The sequence below is a fragment of the Manacus vitellinus genome, unplaced genomic scaffold (genome assembly GCF_001715985.3).
Source record: "Manacus vitellinus isolate BGI_N305 unplaced genomic scaffold, ASM171598v3 scaffold_10_pilon, whole genome shotgun sequence".
In the NCBI taxonomy this organism is placed as follows: Eukaryota; Metazoa; Chordata; class Aves; order Passeriformes; family Pipridae; genus Manacus; species Manacus vitellinus.
In genome coordinates this window covers 9,462,595-9,486,866 of record NW_021938838.1, presented here as the reverse complement: position 1 = coordinate 9,486,866, position 24,272 = coordinate 9,462,595, and the positions used below count along the sequence as shown (strand labels likewise).

Below are 24,272 nucleotides of genomic sequence, written 5' to 3'. Positions count from 1 at the left end.
TAAAACTTCAATAGAAATTGCATCAGTACTGAAAATATTAACACAAATAATAAATTCAGAAAGTCACACAACTCTGCAGCTGCAGAGGAATGTGCATTGACTCATCTGAGAAACAATACAATTGCCTTCAATACCTCAGTTGCATCAAGTTTCCTCATCTTTTCTACACCAGCAACCTTAACATTTTAACAATAGTGATTAAGGGATTGCACATCTTGGTTCTTGACCTCCTGCTGGAGTCAAATCAATCATTCAGCCTTCATATGCAGAACAGGCTGCCCTACACTCACACTTTCAGAAGCAGTACCTGCATGTCAGCAGTGCTCAGCTGAGGCACCAAGGATGGTTATGATCACAGGTGAAAAGAACATACTCACTTCAACAGTTTGCCAATCTGACTTGGCAGGTAATGGAGTCCATTACAGGAAATATTAAGCTCTGTCAGAGTAGAGATCTCACACAGTGATACAGGAAACTCTCCCAGTCTATTATTGGACAGGTTCAGATTCTTCAACTGAGAAAACCTATTGGCAAGAACACTAGTTAATTCATAAACCTAAACGGTCTCAAAGAGAGAACATACAAAACCAGTCATAAAGAATTCTTAAGTCTTTGTACACTGGTGATACAATCAGCTAACTCGTTACAGTAGTTCCTGCACAAATTTAATTTTAAGTCACTGATATTTTTCACAGTGGTCATGCTGAAAGTGATCAAATACCATGGTTTTACTGCAGAAACTGATAATGACCTTCTACCCTGATTTGACAGGCTTCCTCCTAGTGACTAAGATTAAGGAGACTAAAATACTCAGTTCAAAAAAATAACCTTCAAAGAATTAATTAGAGTAAAAGTCTACAATTACGCTGCTTGGGAAAAGAGGAGCTGAAAACATTCACTGTGACTATTCTGAGAACAACAGAAAATGGGAATTCCCTTTTCGAGCTGAGCACAACAGAAAGCTGAGCAGAGCTGTGAAAGGGAAAACTAGGAAAGTGCTCACTTCATGCTGGGAAGCCCCAAGACCTGCACCCAGAGGTGCTTGAACAGGATTCCATGTCTACAGCGCCACTCGCTCAGCACACTACTCCAGGTACTGCCCCAAGTGCTGACACAGCCCCATGGTCACTACAGTCCCACCTGTGCTTAACAAATGACTGTCTATTCCATCCCCTTCCATCACTGGGCAAGGTCCAAAGAGAGAGAAGGAATTTGCATAGGCTGGGGTAACATAGAGGAGGTTCTTCTCCAAGAGTTCCTGCCTCTTTCTACAGGAAACAAAAGTATTTTTCCTCAAGTAATAACCTCTTAATCCCAAACTGGAATCATCAGAAATTAATTCAGTGGGGAAATTAATATCTCACTTTTACGAAGTAACTACAAATTTCATGTACTATAGAACTACTTCTTGGAAACAGAAGTTCATTAATCTGCCCCACCTATCTGAGTTTTTGCCAGGTATTGGTGAGTAGCTCTTATTTTGAAGTAAAAGTTTTAATATAGGTAACAAAATTAAGGTTAATGAGCTTGAGGGAGAATATTGCTTCTAGCTTGAGATGTTTTAAAATATAAGACTGAAAGATTCTGAAGTATTTTTATTTTTTATAGTGACCCTTCATCAGACTCAAAATACTTGGAATGATCTGTGTAGGAATTATGCATTATATTTCTCCACCTTGCTTCATAATCTTGGAGGGGTGGTTGTTCTTTTGAAAGAGGGAGCATAGCTGAAACTTGGACATGGGTTGTTTGCTGTCATATAAATAAGGCATCGGCATTCCGTGTTTGCTGCAGCCACAGACACTCTTGTACCACAACTGAATGCCAAAGAGAAAGATGTTGTGTTGGTAAAAGCCTTCCTCAAGGGAACACACTGCATAATGCAAAGATCTAACAAGGATCAGAAACTTGCACATGGAACTTCAGCACAATACTGGAGAAGAATAAAACAATGAGGATAAACCTAAAGATTTGAACTTTCTTATTAGCTGGTTCAACTTGAAGAGATTTAGGACAGGTCACAGCTCTCAGGTTCTGAAATCAGCAAACACTTTAATGAAATTGCTTTCTCTGGAGTTCTGCAATGGCTACAGCACCTCTCCTTAACACCAAGCAGTGTTTCTCTCTCATTAGCAGAGTGTGGTGAGAAGCTGCCCCAAGAGACACAGCACTACACACAACAGCACAACCAATGTTTAGAATTCATCCCTCTGCAACAATATCAAAGCACATAGAAGAGGGGCATTAAAGTTTCCAAAAGCTGAAGGGAAACTGGTACATGACACAGCTTGGTCTGAGATTCCTTGGGCAGCCTTCCATACTCAATGGGGAGGACGATACTCAAAAGCTTTTCGAGTTCTCCTTCTGTTCCTTCTCCTTTGCCCCAGTAATCTCACGTAGGGATGTAGGAATGGAGTACAAATGCAACTGTCATTCAAGCTGCATACATGAACCAGGTATTATAGGGAATAAAGATCCTGAAATCGTTGTGGGTCCTCATTTTGGTCTGTGCTCTCACAGGCATACTGACATAACAGCAAAGAGGTGTGGAAACAGTAATGAATCTTCCATGGGATGACCATCCTCTGCTCAGCAGCCCAAACTGGTGCTGCCCTGAAATATTCCCCGTTTAACACAACAGGCTGTTCTACCAGCAAAGCACCCCAGCACAACTCTGTATCTGCTGGCTAAAACACTGATAAGAGACACGCACACATAACGTGTGCACACACATCAATGAAGACCAGATCTGAGTGTTTTTCAGAAAAAGGAGATACTTGAAAGGCAGTTTGTTTTGTTAAAAATGAGCTAGGACATAAAACATGTAGGGTTATTTAATGCCCTTTGCTTAACGTTTTCCCTTTAGTTAATTATTTTTGTTCCATTATTATAGTTATAGCTAATTAGACTCCTAGAGCTTTAAAGAGTTCCCAAGAGGAAGAGATCTGACTATTGCAAAAAATTCTGCTGTTGGGAATTGACAGTCTCAAGGCACTGGTGGCACATACTGCAAGTGAGCAAGGGTCTTTTTGTGGGGCTGTGACATGAGAAACATCCTAAAAACCTCAGAAAGAAAACCTTTTCAAAAGGCAATGAGCAGCCTTATGTGGGCTACCTAATGCTACCTGTTTATTCAAGATTGTGTGAAGTGAGGACTTCTTTTATGGCTTTTGTTTGTTTGAGGATTTCAGCTTCATCAGACATAGTCACTGCCAGGAAAAGAGCCGAGTTTCTGACATGTCAGATTTCTTGTTGACTACATGCAAGCTCAAAAGAAATTTCAAGCCCCTTTGCTGATCCTGTGAACCAAGGATACCGCATTTTAGAAAATAAAGTTTTGGTACGGTTTACATCATCATACAATGTATTTGAAGAGAGAAGTAGAAAGCAAAATCTTAAATTATTTTAAGCAGCTTTTCCAATAACAGAATCTATTACAATTCAACAGTTAGAAAACATTTAAACAAGTTTGGAATTAAAACAAAACCAGACTAGACTCGGCTCTCAATGAAACTGCAAAGTATTCCCACAGGTGAGTAATTTTTTTCCCTGTATACCTCCATGGATACCTGGGTATCTCATGACTCTGTAAGAAGAAAAATGAAATAGCACACTAATAGGCCCCTAGAGACAAACAAAACAAAAGCACCACCCACCCTCCCGCTCTGCCCAAACCCCCGCAAAAAAGCAAACCTCAAAACCCCAAAACAACAACAAAAAAACCCTAAGCAGTTTTGCAAAGTTTCTTCAAATGCATTTTTCTTAAGGCACAATGTGTTCCAAACAGAGCCATTGGACAATATTACTAAAGGCTTCCTATTGGCTTTTGAAATCCATAAAGCAACTTCTTGAATTCTACTTAGCATGGCTAATATAGATATCAACAGACTAATCTTCCTCTAGATTTTTATGGGTTTGGGGAATTAATTTAAAAATATTTTTGTAAGACACCTTGGCTTACCTAAGATGACTACATCATTCTTCCATACCATCACACAACTGCTACTCTCTTAAAAGTAGATCAAAGTTTCCAAAGCAAAACCAGAGTCTCATAGGCCCTCTGCCAATTCCAAATGCACATTAAGAACTTGCCAAAACATTTTTTTCAGATTTGAATTTCTTCTTACAAACTTATTTACTCACAATAGCAGCATTATGCTTTCCCTCACCTTTTATTTTATACGCCAAGATGTTCTCTGTTTAGCAAGCAGCCTTATATTACTATTGTATCACATCCATATAAATGGCACATCACCCCACAATGCTCATCTCAGATCAGAATTAGCACAGAATCTGTAGAAGGGAGCTCACGAATACTCTAAGTTGTTGGGAGCTTTTGCCTGCCTGTGCTGTCCAGTTCTGCTTCCAAACCCCTCACTTGTTAGAGCTTCCTGAAGATCAATCTTTTTATCAACCCCAAGAGAACTGGCAATACTTTATCCCTGGATCCACATGTCAAGGACTCCAAATGTAGAAGAAAAATAATTCTTTGCAGACCTGCAAAGAGAGTCAAGACTCCCTGCTCCACTTGATCTCATAAAATTGTGTCGTAGGTTGAGGTAGGTGATATCTTGACTGTAGAAGAGGTGTTCAGGTAGTTCCTCAAGGCTGTAGCACGAAAGATCAACCATGCTAAGTCGCATAGACACAACCTGAAAAGGAGGAGAAAGAGCTGCAGCTGTGCAATGATTTTTCTCTGAAAGTCTAACGGAAGGCCAAAGAATGCAAAGGTGAAAGTAGCAAACAATTTGCAAAAACATGAAAGAACTCCTTGTATCCATCAGGTGGAGTATCCATACTGTGGAGTATGAGTCTATGCCATTTGCTACACCCCTGACAAGGATACCAACCTGGACTCACACAAAGCCCTTCTCTGTATGTGCACAGGGCACTGCCTAAAGTCTAGGCTGTAAGAGAGCCAACCTAATGGAGAAAAGCAGATCTTAGGCTGAGGAAACTCTTGAGAAAGGATGATCTCCAAGTGCCTTCCAAAGGTGCAAGTAGCAACAGGAAGCATTTGATTTTCCAGTTCAGTTCTTTGAGGTTTACAGAACCTCTGCCTAGCTGCTTCTTCTGTACTTCTACCTACTTCTTTTTTTTGTTAGTTTGTTGAGGGTATAAAATTTGAAACATAACCTGTTATGAAAAGCCTTAATAAATTATGGTTTTGCAACACTTCATAAAGTCTTTGCAAATACCAGATCTCCTTTCATTAAGTATGTTTTATTTCAAGGTCTTTGATGCTTCATTTGACATTTTATGACCTGCTTTAATCTGACCTTATTTCATAGTTCATTTATAGATATATTACAAAATATATATACACCCATTATACATGGGTTATATATACAACCATATCTATGAGGCCAAAGTGTGGTTCAGCATTAAGCTATCACCATCTAATCACACTCTAATGTGAAATAAAGCAGGTTAGTGTGTTCTGATGCACACGTCCCCTGCTATGATCTCTGTGACTCAAATCTAGCAGGGCAACCCTGTGAATGCCCAGCTCGCACTTCAGGCAGGTTCAAGTATGGCAACAAGTGCAATTTGTAGGTTTCTGTGGCTGTAAAGTCAGCCAGTCCCTGAGGTTTGCTCTAGTGACCTGTCATGAAGTTACTCTCACAGGTGCAGCAGGGGTTAAAACAACACAGAACTACTGCTGGACATTGTCGCACAGGTAGAAGAGAAGAAAAGGCTAAAAGAAAAATCTCTGTAGTCCAGAGCACAAAGGAAATAAAGAAAGCTGGAGAGTGTCCTAGGTACTTTCTCCAACATCCTAGCTTCACCTCTGCCTGCAGACCAAGCCTGCATCCGAAAACCCTTCCTATCCCTCCACCCATGGCCCGAAGCACAGTGTCCCCAGGGCCTCACCGTGGACGCCCTCCGGTGCCACCGCTGGCACTCTGCCAGCGAGTCAAAGGAGACGTGGTACGTCTGAGCCTGTGCTCCAGCCGAGGTGAAAGCAAGGGTGTACTGCCGACGTTTCATCTCTTCCACCTGCAAAGGGAGAATTGACAACAGTCTGCCTAAGCTCCAGCAGCTACAACCGACCTGGAGTCTAGGGTGAGGTATTAACGGCCCCCAGTAATATTACATTTTGCTGAAAACACAGCTGTAAAGTCACTGGAGAAAAACTCAGAAGTAAATCCTGCTTAACACCTTTCTGATGTAGATCCAAGAAGTAATAATTTCCAGGGTGTCCATTCACAACGTTGGCTAGTAATGTGAAAGTAGAAGTAGCGTCTCTTCATTTTAGTAGCCTTCAGACTACTACTTAAGCAAAGCAAGTAGAAAAGGGCTGTGTGTGTTAACACTGTTACAAAAGCCTACATTAGCCTCTTGTGGACGATTCCCATCATTACAATCCCTTCTTCCTTCCCAAGCTACAGAGAGCTAACCAAAAAAAGCCTTACCTTCCCTCCAATGAGAGGCAAGATGTGCATCTTCCCTGCATGGCTGTCCTTCACCGAGGACACAATGAGGCACGTGCCACAGAGAGTGACTGAGCGCTCTGCCCACTTGTGCAGCTGGGTCTTTCCTTTGCGGACGTTATAGACTCCAGAGAGGAGAATGCGATCCAACTGTTCCACCTGACACGGCTTTTCTGAAGAAAAAGGGGTCATTAGCATTTACTTTCCGTACATTCTTCGTTCTCATCTGAGTGTACAAATAACGACACAGAAGTGTACAAATAACGACACAGATGTGACATGCAAAACCAGGTGTTGTTAAGAACAGGTAGACAAGTTGCACTTCAAAAATAAAAAAGCCTCATGCAGAGAACAAGTAACTTCCTCAGTCAGCGCAGGAACAGCTGAGCAGCACCACCATGTGCCTCCCAAGCAATGTTAGAATGGTTGCTGTGCAGTGTGTTTTTAATCTACAGATAATTACAGACCTTAGCAAACCTACATGCCTGACAAATATCCTTCATTCAGATGCAACAGAAAAGCTCTTTCAAACTCTCGTTAAGTCAGCTAAAGTCACAGAAACCATCAAATAAGTGGCTTCTACTGGGCTTTCAGGGAAGGCCTGGATAATCAGCTACAGGAGGAAGTTCTTTCCCTGACGATGACTGTTGTGGTTTTGCCTGGGATATAATTCATTTTCTTCCTAGCAGACAGTGGAGGGCTGTGTTCTGGATTCCATGTGAGAATAGTGTTGATAACACCCTGCTGTTTGGGTTGTTGCTCAGCAGTGCTCATCCCAAGTCAAGGACTTTTCAGTGTCCCATTCTCTGCAGTGAGCAGGTGCACAAGAAGACGGAAGGAAGCACAGCTGGGACAGCTGATCCAAACTGGCAAAAGGGATATTCCACACCATAGAAGATCATGCCCACTTGTACAAACTGGAAGAAGTGGGCCAGAAGGGCCAATCACTGCTCAGAGAGGGGCACTGGTCAGCGTGTGATGAGCAATTGTATTGTGCATCACTTGTGTTTTATTCCTCTCTCTTTGTTATTTCCCTTTTCATTACAATTATTGTTAATATTTTACTTTATTTCAATTATTAAACTGTTCTCGGCCCACAGGTTTTACCTTTTTCCAATTCTCCTCCCCATTCCATGGGGGAAGCAGTGTGTGGGGTGAGCAGCTGCATGGTGCTTAGTGGCCACCTGGTGTTAAACTACAACAGCCCTTTTTTGTGCCACATGTGGGGCACAAATGGTGGAGACAGGCAGATCTGACCAGACTGTGCTAAACCAAATTTGCTATAAGCATTTATTGTATTGGTTTAATAGTGGCTGGTCACAATGTTGATTTATTTGCTCTGTTTTGTGGCACTTATGTACCACCTTACCTGCTGTAAGGGCTGGGTTAAGGTTATCGTGTTGTACCTTGTCATCTGGTCTGTGTGCTCAGCACAGCCCTCACCTCTTGTGCTCTGGTGCCATATAGTGGAAAATACCAACAATGACACTGTCTGCCTTTTCTTCTTGGAGAGCCTGCCTAGGAAGCAGACACTTCTCACATCCTCCTTTTTCTCCACCAGGCTAATTACAACAGCATTTGGGAATTTTGAATATCCTTGGGAAGCTGAAACCAGTGTGGTCCTACTGCTAGGAACCATGAATGTGGTTCAGGTCTTGTTTAGGGTGAAGCAACTATTTGCAGCTACTCTAAGCCATGACAAGCACTGTGGCTGCTCAGATCTGACTGGAGGCTGCTGCCGAGTGCTGCCGCAATGGACATGCTGGAACTCCAAAAGGAAGTGGAGCCAAAGGCAGCCCAGCAGTGTCACAGCTGATATTACTAATGCATTCTTCTCCATCCCTTTGACAGCAGAGTGCAGTTTGCTTTCACTTGGAGGGATGTCCAGTACCCTTGGCATCAACTGCCCCAGGGGTGGAAATACAGCCCCACCACCTGCCATGGCCTGATCCCGACTGCACTGGAACAGGGGGAAGCTCCAGAACACCTGCAATACATGGCTGATATCATCACGTGGGGCAACACAGCAGAAGAGGTTTTTGAGAAAGGGAAGAAAATAGTCCAAATCCTTCTGAAAGTTGGTTTTGCCATAAAACAAAGGTCAGGGGACCTGCACAGAAGATCCATTTTTTTAGGAATAAAATGGCAAGATGGCTATCATCAGATTACAGTGGATATGATTAACAAGATAATAGCAACGGCTCCACCAACTAACAAGCAAGAAACACAAGGTTTTTTAGGCATTGTGGGATTTTGGAGAATGTATATTCTGGATTACAGTCTGATTGTCAGCCCTCTCCATCAAGTGACCTGGAAGAAGAATGATTTCAAATGGCCCTAAGCAACAACAAGCCTTTGAACACATCAAGCAGGAGACTGTTCAAGCAGTAGCCCTTGGGCTATTTGTTCATGCAGCCTTGGGCCAGTCCAAATAAGACAAGATATAAAACATGAGCTTTACTGTGCAAATGGGAAGAATGGTCCTACCTGGAGCCTCTGGCACAAAGCACCAGACACACTCAAGCTCAACCCTTCAGCTTCTGGAGTCAGGGATAGAAGATTTGAAGTTCACTACACCCTAACTGAAAAAGAGATACTGGCAGCATATGAAGGGCTTTGAGCTGCTTCAGCAGTGACTGGCACTGAGGCCCAGCTGCTCCTGGCACCTCGCTGGGGTGCTGGGCTGGATGTTCAAAAGGAGGGTCTCCTCTATGCATCATGTAACTGATGCTACATGGAGTAAGCGGGTCACACGGATCATACAAGCTCAAATAAGGAACTTCAGTCATCCAGGAATCTTGGAAGTGATCATGGACTAGCCAGGAGGCAAAGATTTCCAAATGTCCCCACAGGAGGAGGTGATACATGCTGAAGAGGCCCCACTGTATTAAAGACCAGAAAGTGAGAAGCAATATGCCTTGATCACTGTTGCTCAGCAGTGCCTACCCCAAGCCAAGGACCTTTTAAATGTCTCACAGATGCTTTTCAAGATTCTGTCCACTGTTTATGCTCTCTTACTGATTAGGAATATTTTCCAAATAGTCACTTAATCGAACACTTTAAAGAATAGGAATAAGCCTGACCTGACAGAGCAATGAGTTTGAAGTGTTAACAATCTCCTCATATAAATTTTTTATTCATTTTATCCTAAATAATCCCCAAGACAAATGCTGGCAACTGATACTCTGTTTTACTTAGGAAAGGATACTTTTTCTTTCAGAATTTGCTGCTGACATGCCCCTTTTCTCTCGAACTGTCCTACAAGTGTCCTGATATCCAGAAACAGCATGAAGCTGCAGGGATTCATATTCCAGTACTCTCCTCCCCTAAAGTCAGACAGAGGAACTGAGCAGCCAACACATATGTCAGATAATGACAAAAAAATCTCATTAGACGGGCTGGAAAAATATTCTCACTGTTGGTTATACATGCCCCACTTCCAGACACAAACCATACTCCAAACATTTATTAGGAGCAAAAAGTTAACTACCAACTAAAGCTGTTATACTGTTTCTCAGTTAGCAGATCTTCAGCTTGCCAAATCTAAAGCATTGTCTTGATGCCCATACCTGGCTGAATTTAGCTGAAACATTTAGTTGTTTATTTGCAACAGCTGTTTTGTTTCAGGGACATGAAGTGTGGCAGATGTCCTTTATTAGTGAGAAACTGTAAGCATCCACTGAAAAAACTGCTTTGATTTCACCAAGCTGAAAGACTAGCCCCAGACTTGTAAGAAAATAGGATTATGGGACCACAAGCGGTGTCCTACCGACTGCGAGAGCAGCACTGTTCCAAGCATTACTAAGCAGCTACACCAATCCTCTGGTTTCCCTATCTGCTCCAAAACCACGACACCTATGTCCTAGAGCAGGGCCAGGGGAGGCCATGGAAACAGTCAGGTGGCTGGAGCACCTCTCCTATGGAGACAAACTGAGAGAGTTGGGGTTGTTCAGCCCGGAGAAGAGAAAGCTCTGGGAAGAAAGAAACAAGAAAGGCATAGGAAGACTTTTTACCAAGGCCTGTAGTGACAGAACAAGGGGCAACAGTTCTAACCTGAAAGAGGGCAGATTTAGATTGGACATAAGGAAGAAATGTTTTACAGTGAGGGTGGTGAGGCCCTGGCACAGGTTGCCCAGAGAAGCTGTGGTTACCCCATCCCTGGAAGTGTTCAAGGCCAGGTTGGATGGGGCTTGGAGCAACCTGGGATAGTGAAAAGTGTCCCTGCCTATGGCAGGGGGTGGAACTGGGTGATCTTTAAGGCCCCTTCCAACTCAGCCCAGAGTCTGTGATGCCATGATTCTAAGTAGTGTTTCTCTGGGGAAAATCCATACTTCCTCCCTATGTTTTCAGCTGTAGGCTTTGCAAAATTATCGTATCATCCTCCATAGCTTTCCCTCTAATTCCTCTGCTAACTTTGAGAATCACTTTGTCAGCATTTGCTTTTACTTTCTTAAAACAGGTCTCCTGAATACTCTTCAACCCTTGTATTTCTTCCTTCACAGCCTCTTTCTAAGCAGGAGCAGCCTCCCACGCTGACTGAAACTACTCAATTTCATTTTCTACCTACTTGCTTCCATGAAGTTGAGTCACTATTCCTGAATCCTCAGCAGTTCCTGCCTGACATAGCCAAAATAAATTGCTCATTTTTTCTTCAAAAGCTCTCCATAGCCCTAGGCTTTATGCTTTTCCTCCTTCCAGCTGAAGTAACTTCTGACTCCCTCTTCCTTGCCCCATAAATTCAGACTACTCATCATACTTCTTTCCATCTGTTATACTGTTTTGTGTATATATATCTATATCTATATCTATATTTGCATATATACAGCATATACACTGTTTTGCCTGTTCTGCACACAGCTCCCAGACCAAAAGGGTTTGTCTCAGATAACAGTGAGGAAGCTGATTTCTCATGAATGCATTTTGACACTGAACAAACAAATGATGGCTAGCAGCTTAGTCTGGCTGCCCAGATCCATGAAGCAAGAAAAATTTTCCATTAAAAGCACTTTGATTTTTTTTTTCTGAAATGCAAAAAAATACACAAGTGAAGTATTTAAAAGTAAGGAAATAATTCCTTTATTAGCTTTCCTCTCCCTTATTTCTTTTATATTTCATCTTAACTTCAGTGAATTCCCTTTTTGACTGCTAGCACCATAGACCACAGGCCTCTGACTTCATTCTGTGGCTCCTTGTGCACACTGTGTCCTGAGTAAACCAATTCAGCAGCCACTTTCCCAAGTCTGGCTTCTGCAATCCAATGCCCTGGGTTCCTGATGGCAGCCTGCATTATTATTAACCAGCTGGCACCTTCGCTCTCTAGTTACAGGCTGTGGAGGTATTTGACCAGGACCTTCCTGACATTTTTTGTAAATACAATCTCCAGGCACATCTAGACCAAACTGCAGTATGTTTCTGATCCCACTGGGAGCTACAAACCATCAGCTGCAACACCAGAAACTAAAGACAACAGAGCAATCCCATGGACCTATCTTCATATCAAGTCACAGACATAAACAAAAAACTACAGAACTGTGAGTTTTTTCTATTAATCTTGGAAATGTTTTATTTTAAGAAATGCTTACTGGTACTTTGGGTGCTTGATGCAGCCCTCTATAAAGGCAGCAGGCCAATGACTAAGGCTTCAGCTGAGTTCCAGCTCACAGTTACAGCTACAGGAACAGTGACAGTGTGCACACACACAATTTCTTACCACTGTAAAAGCGAATCATACAGCTGAGATCAGAGTTTGCTGCCTCTTCCTGCATTCTGAGAGGATCATCAAAACCCAACCCAGCCAAGTAGTCATACACAATCTGAAGGGGTTTTTCTGTGGGCTCCAGTCTCCTGTCAAAACATACAAGAAAATAGTTTGAGAACACAAAAAAAGATTAAACAAGTCTCAAGGCAGCAAAGGTGTGAGGAATAGTGACACTCTGGCTGTTCTGCTCCTCTGAAAAGGTCTTGCAAGCATGCACCCTTGGGGCTGTGCTCCCTGCTTGGCAAGCAGCACTTAAGAACTGTAGCACTTGTGATTACATTGCAGAAGAGAAACAGAGAAGAAAAGCAATAGGCATAAGCCACACAATCCATGGTGAGCATTTCCATTCCATGATTTAAGGAGCACCAGGAGGAAACAATGACAAGACACAAAACCAGAAATACTGCGTAAAAAGCAGATGCCAAATAATTAAAAACCCCTACGTACAATGACTCAAAGATATAAAAGAACTCTTAAATTTTTCTTCCAAATGCAGCTGGGAACAAAGCATATGAAGAATCCTCCTGAAGAATAAGTTCTAAAAAGAAAAAAAAAAAGAAATTTCCTACTCTCTTCAGCTCTCACCAGTGCAAGAGTCTCATATTTTGGCAAATTAACTCAACCAGTACATTTAAAAAGGACTTTTTAGGACTACAGAAGATTGCAGGAAGGATTCAGTGACTAACTTGAATAAATGTCAATAAGAAAAGTTCTCTTGAACCATCAGGTTTAGTATATTCAGAACAGAAAAGATGTTTTCTGATCCTCTCTTCTCACTTCTTCAGGAGAACCTGAATTGTTATTTTCTGCAATAAAAACAACTGAGTTTCTCACTAAATTAGAAGTTTTACTTTAGGGAAAAAAATACCAGTGTAAAAGATTAAGCACTGAAAACATCAGATAGGAATTAAAATAAACTGTTATAATGGTCAACTCATTATCCACCATTAAAAATCTCCATTTTTAATCTGAAAGAGCCTAGCTTCAGATTACAGTCACTGGACCTCAACTATCACCTATTCTTTAAGCAGACATTTATAAATCATGTCATTAACTATTCAAACTTCCTCTTCAAGATGAGGTTCCATGTGCTTTTAAAATTTTTCTTGCAGTAGGGTGGGTCTACTTTGATTAAAAAGGATTTTTACCACCCAATTGTTTTTAGTTTATCCCCACTCTGTCAGCACCAGTAGGACTGGTCCCTGTATCCACACACTGCAGAGAGGTATTGGTTCTGCTCAACAGCTTTTATAATCCTGGGTCAGACCTACTCTCGACTGTTTGGCACATTCACTCATATCCCTTCAATCCACAAGTCCTCCTGAACCACAGTTTTGGCAAGTTACAGCATCCTTCCTCTCCTCTGCAGAATTTAGTACACTTGTCTTTTACATAAATAAACCCAGTGTTTTCCAGGGAATACTCCATGCTAAACCATTTACATCAGCCTGCTGCACTGACTTCTCAGTACCCATCACTCCCTCCATCTATGCCCTCCTGAGCATGACCTTTTTTTTAGCCACAGGTTATTAACAGAACAACTGAACAGTGCAAATTTATCTTTCTTCTTTCAAACACACATTAACTCCTCACCCAAGCCAGGATGCTTACACTGAATAACAGTTTCCAGTTTGTAAGGTATCAGTCAACGAGTTTTACTGTTTTGTGCACTGTTTTTCTCCCCACAACATCAGAACACAGAATCTCAGGATACTTTAGGTTGGAAGGGACATTTAAAGGTCATCTACTCCAACCTCCCACCATGGACAGGGACATCTTCAACTCAACCAGGTTGCTCAGAGCCCTGTCCAGCATCTCACTGCAACAAATGACTAATGCCTTTGGCAACTGAGCTTGAAATTTCAAAGCATCAAGATCAAGCTTGTTTGGTAGGACCTGTTTTCCACTAAACTTCGTTGACTTGCATAACATTGTTTATATTGCGTGTCTGAATGTGAAATATTTTACTGCTGTATGTACCAAACCCTTCCGCTTCCTCTCACCTCTTTTCAAGAACAAAAATATTTCTGATTCTTTTTAATGACTCTACAGAATATTCACACTATTACTGACAGCTTTACAAATGTCATCTCATAATTAAGGCAGGACCAATTTCATAAAACATGCACCTAGTCCTCCAGGCTTCCTTTGTAGTCACCAGGATGCATCTCAAGAAGATGTAAAATGACCTCAGGTATTTCAAGGAGATACATTGCAACTCTTTCACTTCACACAGAACCTCTGGATTACTCTCAAAGTTCTGGTGCAAAATAACAAAGTTTCTAGCCTGAAAAGGCAATGTAGTTGATATGCAGCTGACCCAGAAAACCAGTTCTTACTGCTCAATGCTTGCTAAGCCTGCTTAGGGCAACTTTGCTCCCTGCTTTTGTTTTACACAGAAATACATCTACTTACTAGCCAGAAGGCTCTATGTGAAATAACCCCCCTCCTCTCACTTCAGAAATTGTCTCTTGGAGCTTCTATTCACTAATAAGCTGATGTCAGCTAAGATGGAGTTCTTGTACAATCAGTATGAAAAGGTGATGTATTAAACGTTGTTTCTTTCCCTGGATGTAGGACAAGAGATTGGTTCAAAAGAGCGTAATGCCATCAATTCTTTTTTCTTTGCTGAGATTTCAGGCTCTCAGCCTTCTTTAGAACTGTCTGTTAAAATTTACAAGCTCAGAGCCAAGCACTTCTACAAATATGTAACTGAGGTTTATGTTATCACTTAATTTTTCTTTTTTTTTGCTACAGAAACACAACAGCAAACATTCAAAAGAGCTTTCTGAGGTAATCTTGGAAATGACAAACCTATGTATCTGTCTCCTTTAACAGGCAAGAAACTGGAATAAATAATAACTGCATCAAACACTGCTGCCTTCCAGTACAGTATACCCAATGTATTCTATACCTTTCTGCACAGAATACAAGAAGAATATGAGAGATTTGACTGGATCTCCAAATACCTTGCCCAAGTTTCCCTTAGCTAACCCTAGATTCCTATTCTTCTGCTATTAAAGCCTTATGCTTGCCAGAAAACAGCTTTTCCAGCATGTGACCTGTGGCTCAGGAACGATAAATGCTTGAGTGTCACTCACAAAAAGAACGTGTCGAGTAGTCTGCATCTAGACTTCCCAGGGGAAAAAACCTAACAAACACCCAAACTTTACTATTTGGTCACTGAATGGACTGAGGCTTTTGTGAGTACACACTGAACAATATATCTGCATATCAGAATTCAGGAAGAACAGTAATGCAGTGGAGGGAAAAGTGCTTTTCATACAACACAAATTAAGTCACAGTTGTACAGGTTGTTAAATGCTCACCTGAGGTACTGTGGCTCATCCTCCTGAAAGAGCTGGATACTCTATCCCATCACACTTGCCCCTGCTTTTTTTATTTTTTATTCTTCTCATCTTACACTTCAGCTAGAATTAACGCTGCAAAGTTTCAAAATGCTAATTTGAAAACCCCTTAATTTTCTTTCTTGTCCACATAAATCACACTGATATGCTCTTTGAAGACAAACACAATGCCCTTAGTTTTATTTCTTTTTTACGAAAGCCATGTACAAAAGGAACATTGTCAGCAATCCCCTACAAATGTATCTCTCACACCATACCACTCATTCCTGTCTGAAAACCAATCAAAAGAGCAGCCTTGTGCTATTGCACCAATGAGGCTTGCTGGTCAATGGTTGCAGGACAAACAACCCATGGCAGCCACAGTACTATCATACATCAGGGACTGGACACTTCACTGCTCAGAGACTCTCTGCTGAGCCCAGGTGCAAAGGCTTAGGAGACAGAAAAGCCAACAAGAAGTAGCAACAGTTTCACAACTCCTGTAGCACCTGTAGCTCTCCATAAGCAACAGCCAAGTTTTCAAATCTTTTCAGTTTAAGTTTTTGTTGTGAAGGGTGTCTAGACTAAAGAATGTATCTGTGCTATTCTTGTTTAACCTCCCCTCTACAGGAAGGTATGTTTTCTGGATATGAAGGGATGGAAACATGAGGAAAGATTCTAGCTAGCAGAAAGCTAAAGATCCTCAAGGTGCATTGTGGAGAAGAAAAAGTTTTAACAGAAACTGACTTGAATTCCCAAAATTGAAGCAGAAACAAGGGGTGATCACAAGGATGCTGCTGAATATTTAGTGTGAATACACAAAAAAGGTTTTGCTATTCTTCCATCCAGCTTTCAGACTCCCAAGTCAGGTGCCAAATCAACCTTTGCCACACTCAGTTTCAGAAAGAAAGTCACCCCCTGACATTAAAAGGGTGAAGAATTCAGAAGGTGTTTGGGAGACACATGCACTTACAGTAAGATATGATCAGATGCTTAATAGAGTAATTGGTATTTGTGAATACATTATTAAAGTAATCAGCAAGCTTTGTTCAAGGAAGGAATTATCTCAACAGAGCATGGGGATCTCAAGCACTCTGTCATCTTCCTGTGGACACGCACACAGGTACCATTCAGGCCTGCTTCCTGTTACTAACACAAGTGCTACTGAAGCAATACTGGTAACTCCCATTTTCCTACCAAGAACAGCCCCAGTGGGAAGTAATTCAAGGGTGTCTTCCGTGGCAAACACATTCTGAGGATTACAAGGAATACACACCCCTTAATGAAGAACTCTTCGCAAAATTTATGACAAATCTTGACCAAGTTCTAGAGAGACATCAAGTGGCAAAAAGAGTGGGAAGCAGTAACTTATAGCTCAGCATTCTCTTTCAAAACAATGGCAACAGATCCAATTTGCTAATCCAGCACAAAGCCTGCCACAGATCAAAGACAGGCACAGCTAGGTAGCATGTGAAAACAGAGACCGAAAAGAATTCGAACACAAAAGCCATTTCAAGAGCCAAAAATGTCAAAAAGTGCCTCTCTGAACACATCTATATGCTTTACCTAAGCTTTTTCATGATCTGCAGTAATGGGTCTGCTCTTCCTTCTAAATGCCGGAAAATCTGCTCATTCTTAGGGTGCAAAACAAGCCAATTTCCTTACAAATTCTTCAACCAACAAACAGAGGTTTTCAGCTGCCTCAATGGCTATGTTCAAGTGTCCATCTGTCTTCATACAGTGTTTCTAAATAATTCATCCCTGGTTCCAACAACCCTGACTGGACATAGCAAATAGGTCTAAATAGCCTTCACATAAGGACCCCACAACAATTATCTGTCCCTGACAACAGGGGTGGCAATTTTATAACTGAATCTTAAGTCAAGAAGAATCAGTGCAAAGTCTAAAACCTAACAAAATGAATGGGAGTTTCTAAACTAGGAGTCCATAACACACCCACAGCACAAAGTTCATGCACATCAAACTCTGAGCTGTCTATTTTCAGCCTAAATCAATTTCAGGCATAAAACATATAATCTGATGCTTAAGCCTTCTTTATATAACCCTTGCTACACTTTCTGCCTGCCTTTAATTATTTACCTGGCAACTCTTCTTAGTAAAAAAATTACTAATACATAAATATTACACGCCAAAACTGTGAAAGCACCTTACATGTTTTGCTGACTCAGAATAACTGTTTACAGCCTCTTAAATAGCTCAGGTTATCTGGACACTAAAACGCCCATAACGCAGAACATAACAAAGGGATATATGAACAGGAGCCTCTACCTAGAAAAGGAGGACATAGTTCTGGCTGGCAAACCCTCCCAGTTAAACACTTAACTAAGAGTTGCGTAAAGGGCACATCACTTGCAATTCATTTTTATGAACTGCATGACTCAAGGCTGTACCTGGCTGCCACCTGTCACCTCTGCCTGCTCCCTACCTGCCCTGCCAACAGGCGCAGGCACACAGTGAACGGAGCCCCGCAAACCCTTACTAAACCTTTCTCAGTCAGATTTATCCTTTCTCAGCCCTCACCTGACCAGGTCTCCATGAAGCTGCAAAAAGAGGTTTTTCCTCCCTTCTCCATTACAGATCTCCGACGCTGGGGTGTCCACCGTGCACAGGACCAGGCGCAAGTCCGAGGGAGCCGCAGCTGCAGAGTCTCTTCCATAAACATACACGCAGCCCCGTCCGACGTCCCCTTTCAGCCAGGCCCTCTCACGGGACCCAACCCGGCTCCTGCTCAGGCAGCTCCTGCTGCCGGCGCGCTTCGCGTTCCTCTGCAAGGCAGCCAAGACCCGAGAGCGTCACAGCACCGCCTCCGGCCGCGGCCCCGCCGCACAGGCCGCACCGCCGGGAGCCCCACGCCGGGGCACGGGAAACCCCGCCCCGCCCGGCCGCCCCGCCAAGGTCGCGGCGGAAGCGCCCCCGCGCCCCGCGGCCGACCAGCCCCCACCCCGCCGAGGCCCCGGCCCCCTCCCCACCTTCAGCACCCGGATGCCGCCACGGGGCCCGGCCCGGCCCCCTCGTGCGCCGCCCGGCACCGCCGCCTCGTCCTCCTCGGCTCCTGCGCCTTCCCTGCGCCCGGGCCCCGGCCCCGGCCCGGGGCCTCCCCCCATCCCGGCCGGACCCACACCCCGGGCGGCGGCGGCGGCCCCATCCCCGAAGCGCCGGGGGCGCGGGCCCAGGCCCCGCCCCCGGGGGCAGCGACAGCGCCCGGGCCCGCTGTCCCCTCCCGGCCGGGCCCGCTGTCCCCTCCGAGCGCCGGGCCCCGCTGTGTCCTCCCGGGCCGGGCCCCGCTGTGTCCCTCCCGGGCCGGCCCCGCTGTGTCCTCCCCGGCCAGGCCCCCGCTGTGTCCCCCGGCCGGGCCCCGCTGTCCTCCTCCGGGCCGGGCTCCGCTGTGTCCTCCCGGGCCGGGCCCCGCTGTCCTCGCTGTCCCCTCCTGGGCCGGGCCCGGCGGTCCTTCCCCCGTCCCGGGCGCTGTGTCCGTGCCTCCCACCGGCGCCAGGTGCCTTGAGAGAAGCGCTCGCCGGCCGGCCGGGTACGGGGCAAAGCTCACCTGAGCGCAGCAAACACACCCGTCACTGCCCGCCCTCCGCTTACCTCCAGCGTCTGTCACCGCCAGCTGCCACGGCTGGAGGAACACAGCTCGACAGCTGAACATCGCCTTCCTCCTGGTGCCCTGCAGGTCCACCATGTAAGCTCTGCCACTCTTAACTAGTGGCTGCTACTAATGATATAATTATCTACTAACGACATCATCATCGCGGTGCAGTTTGGAAGAATCTGATTCATGCTTTAGGGCAGCTACTGCTCATGCCCCAACAGCATCAAGCACATTAACAACAAAAGCCTGCCACCTTCCCCACAGTGCAATTACGTGCTAGAAGAGACTTGAAAAGTTATCTAATGAAATGTGACTGTGACTAGAAAACACAAGGCAGAGCCTCCCCGCAGACACAGATGCTGCTCTGACACAGAGATGATGGTGATCCTTGTCCCAGAGGCACACGGAGTACCAAAGTGGCCTTTTAAGTAGCAATGGAATCATGACCAATACCCACAGCACACTGCAAATACCACTGAAAAATATTCTTCGTGTTCAGATCCCACACACATTTCTAGCACCTGGACAAGCACTGCTGCTAGTAACTAACTGACACACTCTCTCTCCAGGTGCTATTCTGAACTGCCCAAGCGTTTTGCAATTGTCCTCTCATTTTGCTCTCCAAAATTTCCCATAAAGGTTTTCAAAATCTGCCCCCTTTTTTTTTGCATCATCTGAACTTGCCACGGCCAAACATCAAGAATCAAAACATCCTATCCAGCTGTACTTGCAGAAAGCAACAAGGCACAGTTTTAAATCATTGAATATTGACTCATTTTATTAGTCACTTCATAATTTGTTTCAACCAAAAGACAATACACACAGCAGAAGTCTAATGCATCCCATGTAAATGTTTACATCCGTTAAGCTCCTCACTCACCTATGACTCAGCATTTACTTAAATTTTTCACATCTCAAAAATAGGTCTCCAGAATTTCAAGTGCCACCAGGCTCCCTGCTCAAATGGCATGTTCTTACTTCAAATTTGGTTGGGTTTGTTGGGGGTTTGCATTTTCATGGGGTTTTTTGTTTGCTTATTTTTTTCTCTATACTGTCAAAGAGGTGGAATTGGGGCTCTATGCAAAATTTAAATTACAACATCAGGAAAGAAAAAGAAATATACAGGAATAGAGTGAAAGTTCAGAGGGAAGTAGTCCAGCAGCTCCTTCCCTCACAGCCTCCAAGTAGAAAATGAACACATAAAAGTGCACCAGCGTCATTGCTGCCGCAGCTCACAGCTGGGACCAGCCTCAGGGAAGGCACTGGCACCTTTCCCAGCTGTTTCAGCATCTTCCAAGTTATAGATCCAAGGTACTGTAAAGGTGGCAGTCCCCTCACTGCTATTGCTTCAATAAGTTGTTCAAGGCCATATTTTGTCCCATCAAAACCTGGATAAAGTCGACTTTAGGACCTTCCCATGTCTCCTCCCCCTTCAGGCCCAATATGGCCACTATTGTTTCTGTCATTTTTTGACTCAAAATACATTCACTTGAAAAAAACAGACATTCAATATCTCCCAGCTCCAAAGTCTTCCATGTAGGTTAGTAAGATTAGCCACGAAGTCTGTATCTTGCTGCCTTTATATTCCCCTTACAGTGAAGCAAGTAAAACGTTGACCAGGCCTGTAAGAATCGTTGCATTCAGCTGGTGGGAAGAGGACTCAGTCTGGGAGTGCCTCAGATGTGTGAGTACTCTCCAGAGGGAAACCCCAGCAGCAGCACAGAGCTTGAGGAGCACAGGGGGGTCAAGGAGCAAGCAGCGTTATCTGGGATTGCAGGTACGGGAAGGTGGGAAGCCTGGCCTTCCTTCTGGCAGAATGTCAGTGCCCATCCCTTAGTGAGGAGGGGAGAGCGCTCCAAGGACAAGCGGAATGTTTGGCTGCTACAAAAGAGTTCTTCATAGAGTTCTTTTGCTTCCTGCAAAACACATCTCGGGTACACGTGCCGCCTCCTCCAGCCCCCATGTGACAAAGTGCCCATTTCCCCAAGCACAGACACGGTGCAAGGGTGGCTGAAGGAGCCAAGAACACAGAAGGAATTCATCCTACAAGCTTACCAGAGACCAACAGCAAAACCCAGCTGCTCTAGGGACAGAACACAAGCATGACAAGAGGGACAAGATACACTGTTCCCAACTCTGCTACAACAAACTCACCAGGTGACAGACCATTTCCTTCTTCCTTCCCATCTAATCTCCCGCACCAGTGCTCCCTCCCAGCAAAACCAAAGGGAGAGCAAGGTGTGTTGGCTTTCAGTACAAGTGACCATGTACAATTCTGTGAAGAGAACAGGAGAGCTTATAAGGAGCTCAGGAACCAAGGCAAAGACTTTCCATTAGCTTTCTCTCTGGGACGCCCTCAAAGCTCACTGAAGTACAGACTTAACATGGTCAGTTTTCAACACTGAGTTTGAGCTAGTGGGGTGGTGAATAGCCAGAACTGCAGTGAAAGCAACAAAGTTAAATGCTCAGCACCAGAAATGTACCTTAATTCAGCCATTTCCTGCTAGACTGCCTGTTTCATAATGCTTCTAGATAGAAGCACAGGATCTATCCCACCACTGATGGCCAAGGCATGACCCTACCACAACCCAAAGTTACTTTTAAGGAAATCATACATTATTCTTCTAGATTTTATAACCCCATGCTGATGCCAGTTCTAGTAGAATAAAGCTCTTTGCTAATCCAAAGGCCCAAACCTGTTTAATCAGTAAGGTAGTAAAAAAGGCCTCTAAGAGAAGACAAACTTACTCCACTACACATGACTGGCACTTATGTCAGTGACAGTCAGTCCTACCTTATATTACTTAATGCAGTTAAAACCAAAGCAGACTGAACAACCTTTAGTGGCCTCCTGTTCCCAATTCAATGGTAGAACAGGTCTTCAATTTTTCCAAAATACACTGTGTACCACTCTTGCAATACTTTTGGCAAGGACTGGAGCCCAGTATTAGCACTTCTGCGGACACAAAAAGCTGTGTCTAAGTTTGCCATGAGAGCACTCAACGATCACTGTCCGGAAAGCCCTAAAACAGAACTGCAGCAGACGCACCCTACCTTCAGCTTACCAGCACACTCACAGATGAAGATCTAAGATGTATCTTCCCCTCTTCCTCCCTGAAGAGCACTGAATATCTGAACAGTTTGTCACACTGTGCTTTATGTCCTACACATGGCCTCTGAAAGACCGCCCTGAACTGCACCACCTCCCAGCAGTTCCACAGGAACATCTTGAACACAGCTTTCCATGAGCTCACAGGGGTACTGTACCTCACCTCTTTGGATCCAAATACTCAAACAACTGGCTTCCGTTCAAAACACAGTAAAATTACTTTCAGTCTGAACCTGAACTGGCACATTACTCTCCTGAAAGGGGAGCAAGGAGTAAACTACAAGGATCAATTAAGTAACAAAATGGGAAAGGTCTCTTTAAACCGCATGGTCTTTATTTCAGTGCCAATATTACAGATACAACACAAATATCCCAGTCAGAAGTAACTCAAATGGAACCCAGGGGGTCTACAACAGGCTCTGGAAATTAAATTGGGGAGAAGGTCTGGAATAACCAGGAAGAGCAACTTTGCAGCATGGTCTCTGATGACTCTCCCAGCAGGAGCAGAGCCCTTGCCCAAAGACTGATCTACAAAACTGAATGTGTCTTTTCTACCCATAAACCACAACTAACAGGGTGAAAGACTTTGAAACCGTCTGTGGTAGGAAATCAACTGCTCCTTGGATCCCTACGTTTCTCATATCTCACTACACTTTCTGGGGAAGCTACAGAAGACTGTGGATCTGCATGGCTGTAGCTACTGATAGAAAGAAAGAAAATTCAAGTGTAAGGTCTTCATTTCCAAGTACAGCACCAAACGTAATTTTACCAGCTCTTGCCAGCACCTCTTTTCCTGCACTGTCCCAGGTTTGCAGATGAACTCCCAAGGCCTCACTTGCTCTTCGTATGCCATCACATAACTAAGAGGTGGGTGTATACAATAATGCACTGAGTAGGTCATAAGAAGCCTCCAGCCCCTTCAGACCTATGGGATACAAGAAGAAAGAGGCAAGGCAGCCTGACATTCCCCAAGTCCCCATCTGAGTCCCAGATGAAAATGCCTGAAGAAATCCAGCTAGAAATGAATGATGACACGCCTTGCCCATCCCAGGGAAAAAAGACAGCAGAAAGAAGGGGCAACTGCTCACTTGCTGCAGAGAGAAGAAAGTTTCCCTGCTAGAAATTCCAGACTTCTCTTCCAACCAGGCTGTGTTTCTTTTTGAGGGGCCGGGGGAAGGCAGGGGAAGGGGAGAAGGGAATGTTGCTTCTGGCTGTGAATGCATGTGTGAGGGAGTGCACAGTAGCGTCCACAAGCCACCAGCCTCATCAGCGGAGGAGAGGAGATTAGTCTTAACAGATATGCTTCAAAGTCAGCAATCACTTCAGGAAAATTCCTCCTCATCAGCAGGTCTCATCTGTTCCCCATGCCCATGGTGCAGTTTGGGGGATTGCCAAGGATCACAACCTTCTTCCCAGAGTTCTTTTGATTGGGTGGGATGAGAATAAGAATGGTGCCAGAGCCTCACTGCCAAGACTGAGGGGGGAAGTTGTTGACTTCTGCTAGATCCTGCATTGCTGAGCCCTTGTGATTATACGTCAACTTGATCCGCATACGTAGTTGTTGCTACAAGAGAAAAGGGGGAAACAAACACACACACAAAACAAATTCAGGTCTTCCTTAAAGGTCAGCGAATCCCACAACATTCATTTCCCCTCCCTTAGCCCATGAATACTCAACACAGACCTTTCCTGACTGCAAGAGCTTGCTGGAAGGATGTGCAGGGTGAGCCATGCCACTGCAGATAAATGCTCAATCTGGTAGGACATTGATTGGTCACTAGTTGTCAGATCAGATATGAGCTCTTAGAAAAGCTATAGCACAGCTTCTACCTACATCTCTCTGCACTGGCCCTGCTCTTGCAAGCACTGAGGTCCTTAAATACAAAAGTAACTTAAAATTCCAGTTAACAATAGAAGAAAGCAGGAGGCAGGTCCGTACTCCACTGCTCTGCACTTGGGCTTGGAGGGAAGGACGGCATTTCCCAAACTGGCTGTCCACTCAACACAGCAG

At 44.1% G+C, this 24,272-nt stretch overlaps 2 protein-coding genes across 4 annotated transcripts in view; both read right to left on the bottom strand.

Moving 5' to 3' along the window:
* PHLPP2 (PH domain and leucine rich repeat protein phosphatase 2) overlaps positions 1 to 18,604 on the bottom strand; it is a 32,378-nt gene extending 13,774 nt beyond the window's left edge. Inside the window, exons 1-7 of the mRNA XM_018084624.2 lie at positions 18,530 to 18,604; positions 18,081 to 18,325; positions 12,145 to 12,278; positions 6,417 to 6,607; positions 5,875 to 6,000; positions 4,498 to 4,652; positions 378 to 524 (exon numbers count right to left, since the gene is read on the bottom strand). Of these exons, the coding sequence (XP_017940113.1) occupies positions 378 to 524; positions 4,498 to 4,652; positions 5,875 to 6,000; positions 6,417 to 6,607; positions 12,145 to 12,199 (674 nt within the window). The 5' untranslated portion in view covers positions 12,200 to 12,278; positions 18,081 to 18,325; positions 18,530 to 18,604. The remainder of the gene's footprint in view (positions 1 to 377; positions 525 to 4,497; positions 4,653 to 5,874; positions 6,001 to 6,416; positions 6,608 to 12,144; positions 12,279 to 18,080; positions 18,326 to 18,529) is intronic.
* Positions 18,605 to 19,902: 1,298 nt separating this feature from the next.
* Positions 19,903 to 24,272, bottom strand: part of AP1G1 (adaptor related protein complex 1 subunit gamma 1) — a 38,094-nt gene continuing 33,724 nt past the window's right edge. For 2 of the 3 annotated variants that reach the window (XM_018084609.3, XM_018084602.2), the window contains one exon: positions 19,903 to 23,825. In XM_018084609.3, coding sequence (XP_017940098.1) covers positions 23,724 to 23,825 — 102 coding nt within the window. In that variant the 3' untranslated portion in view covers positions 19,903 to 23,723. The remainder of the gene's footprint in view (positions 23,826 to 24,272) is intronic. The other variant, XM_018084615.2, reaches the window with a different exon arrangement.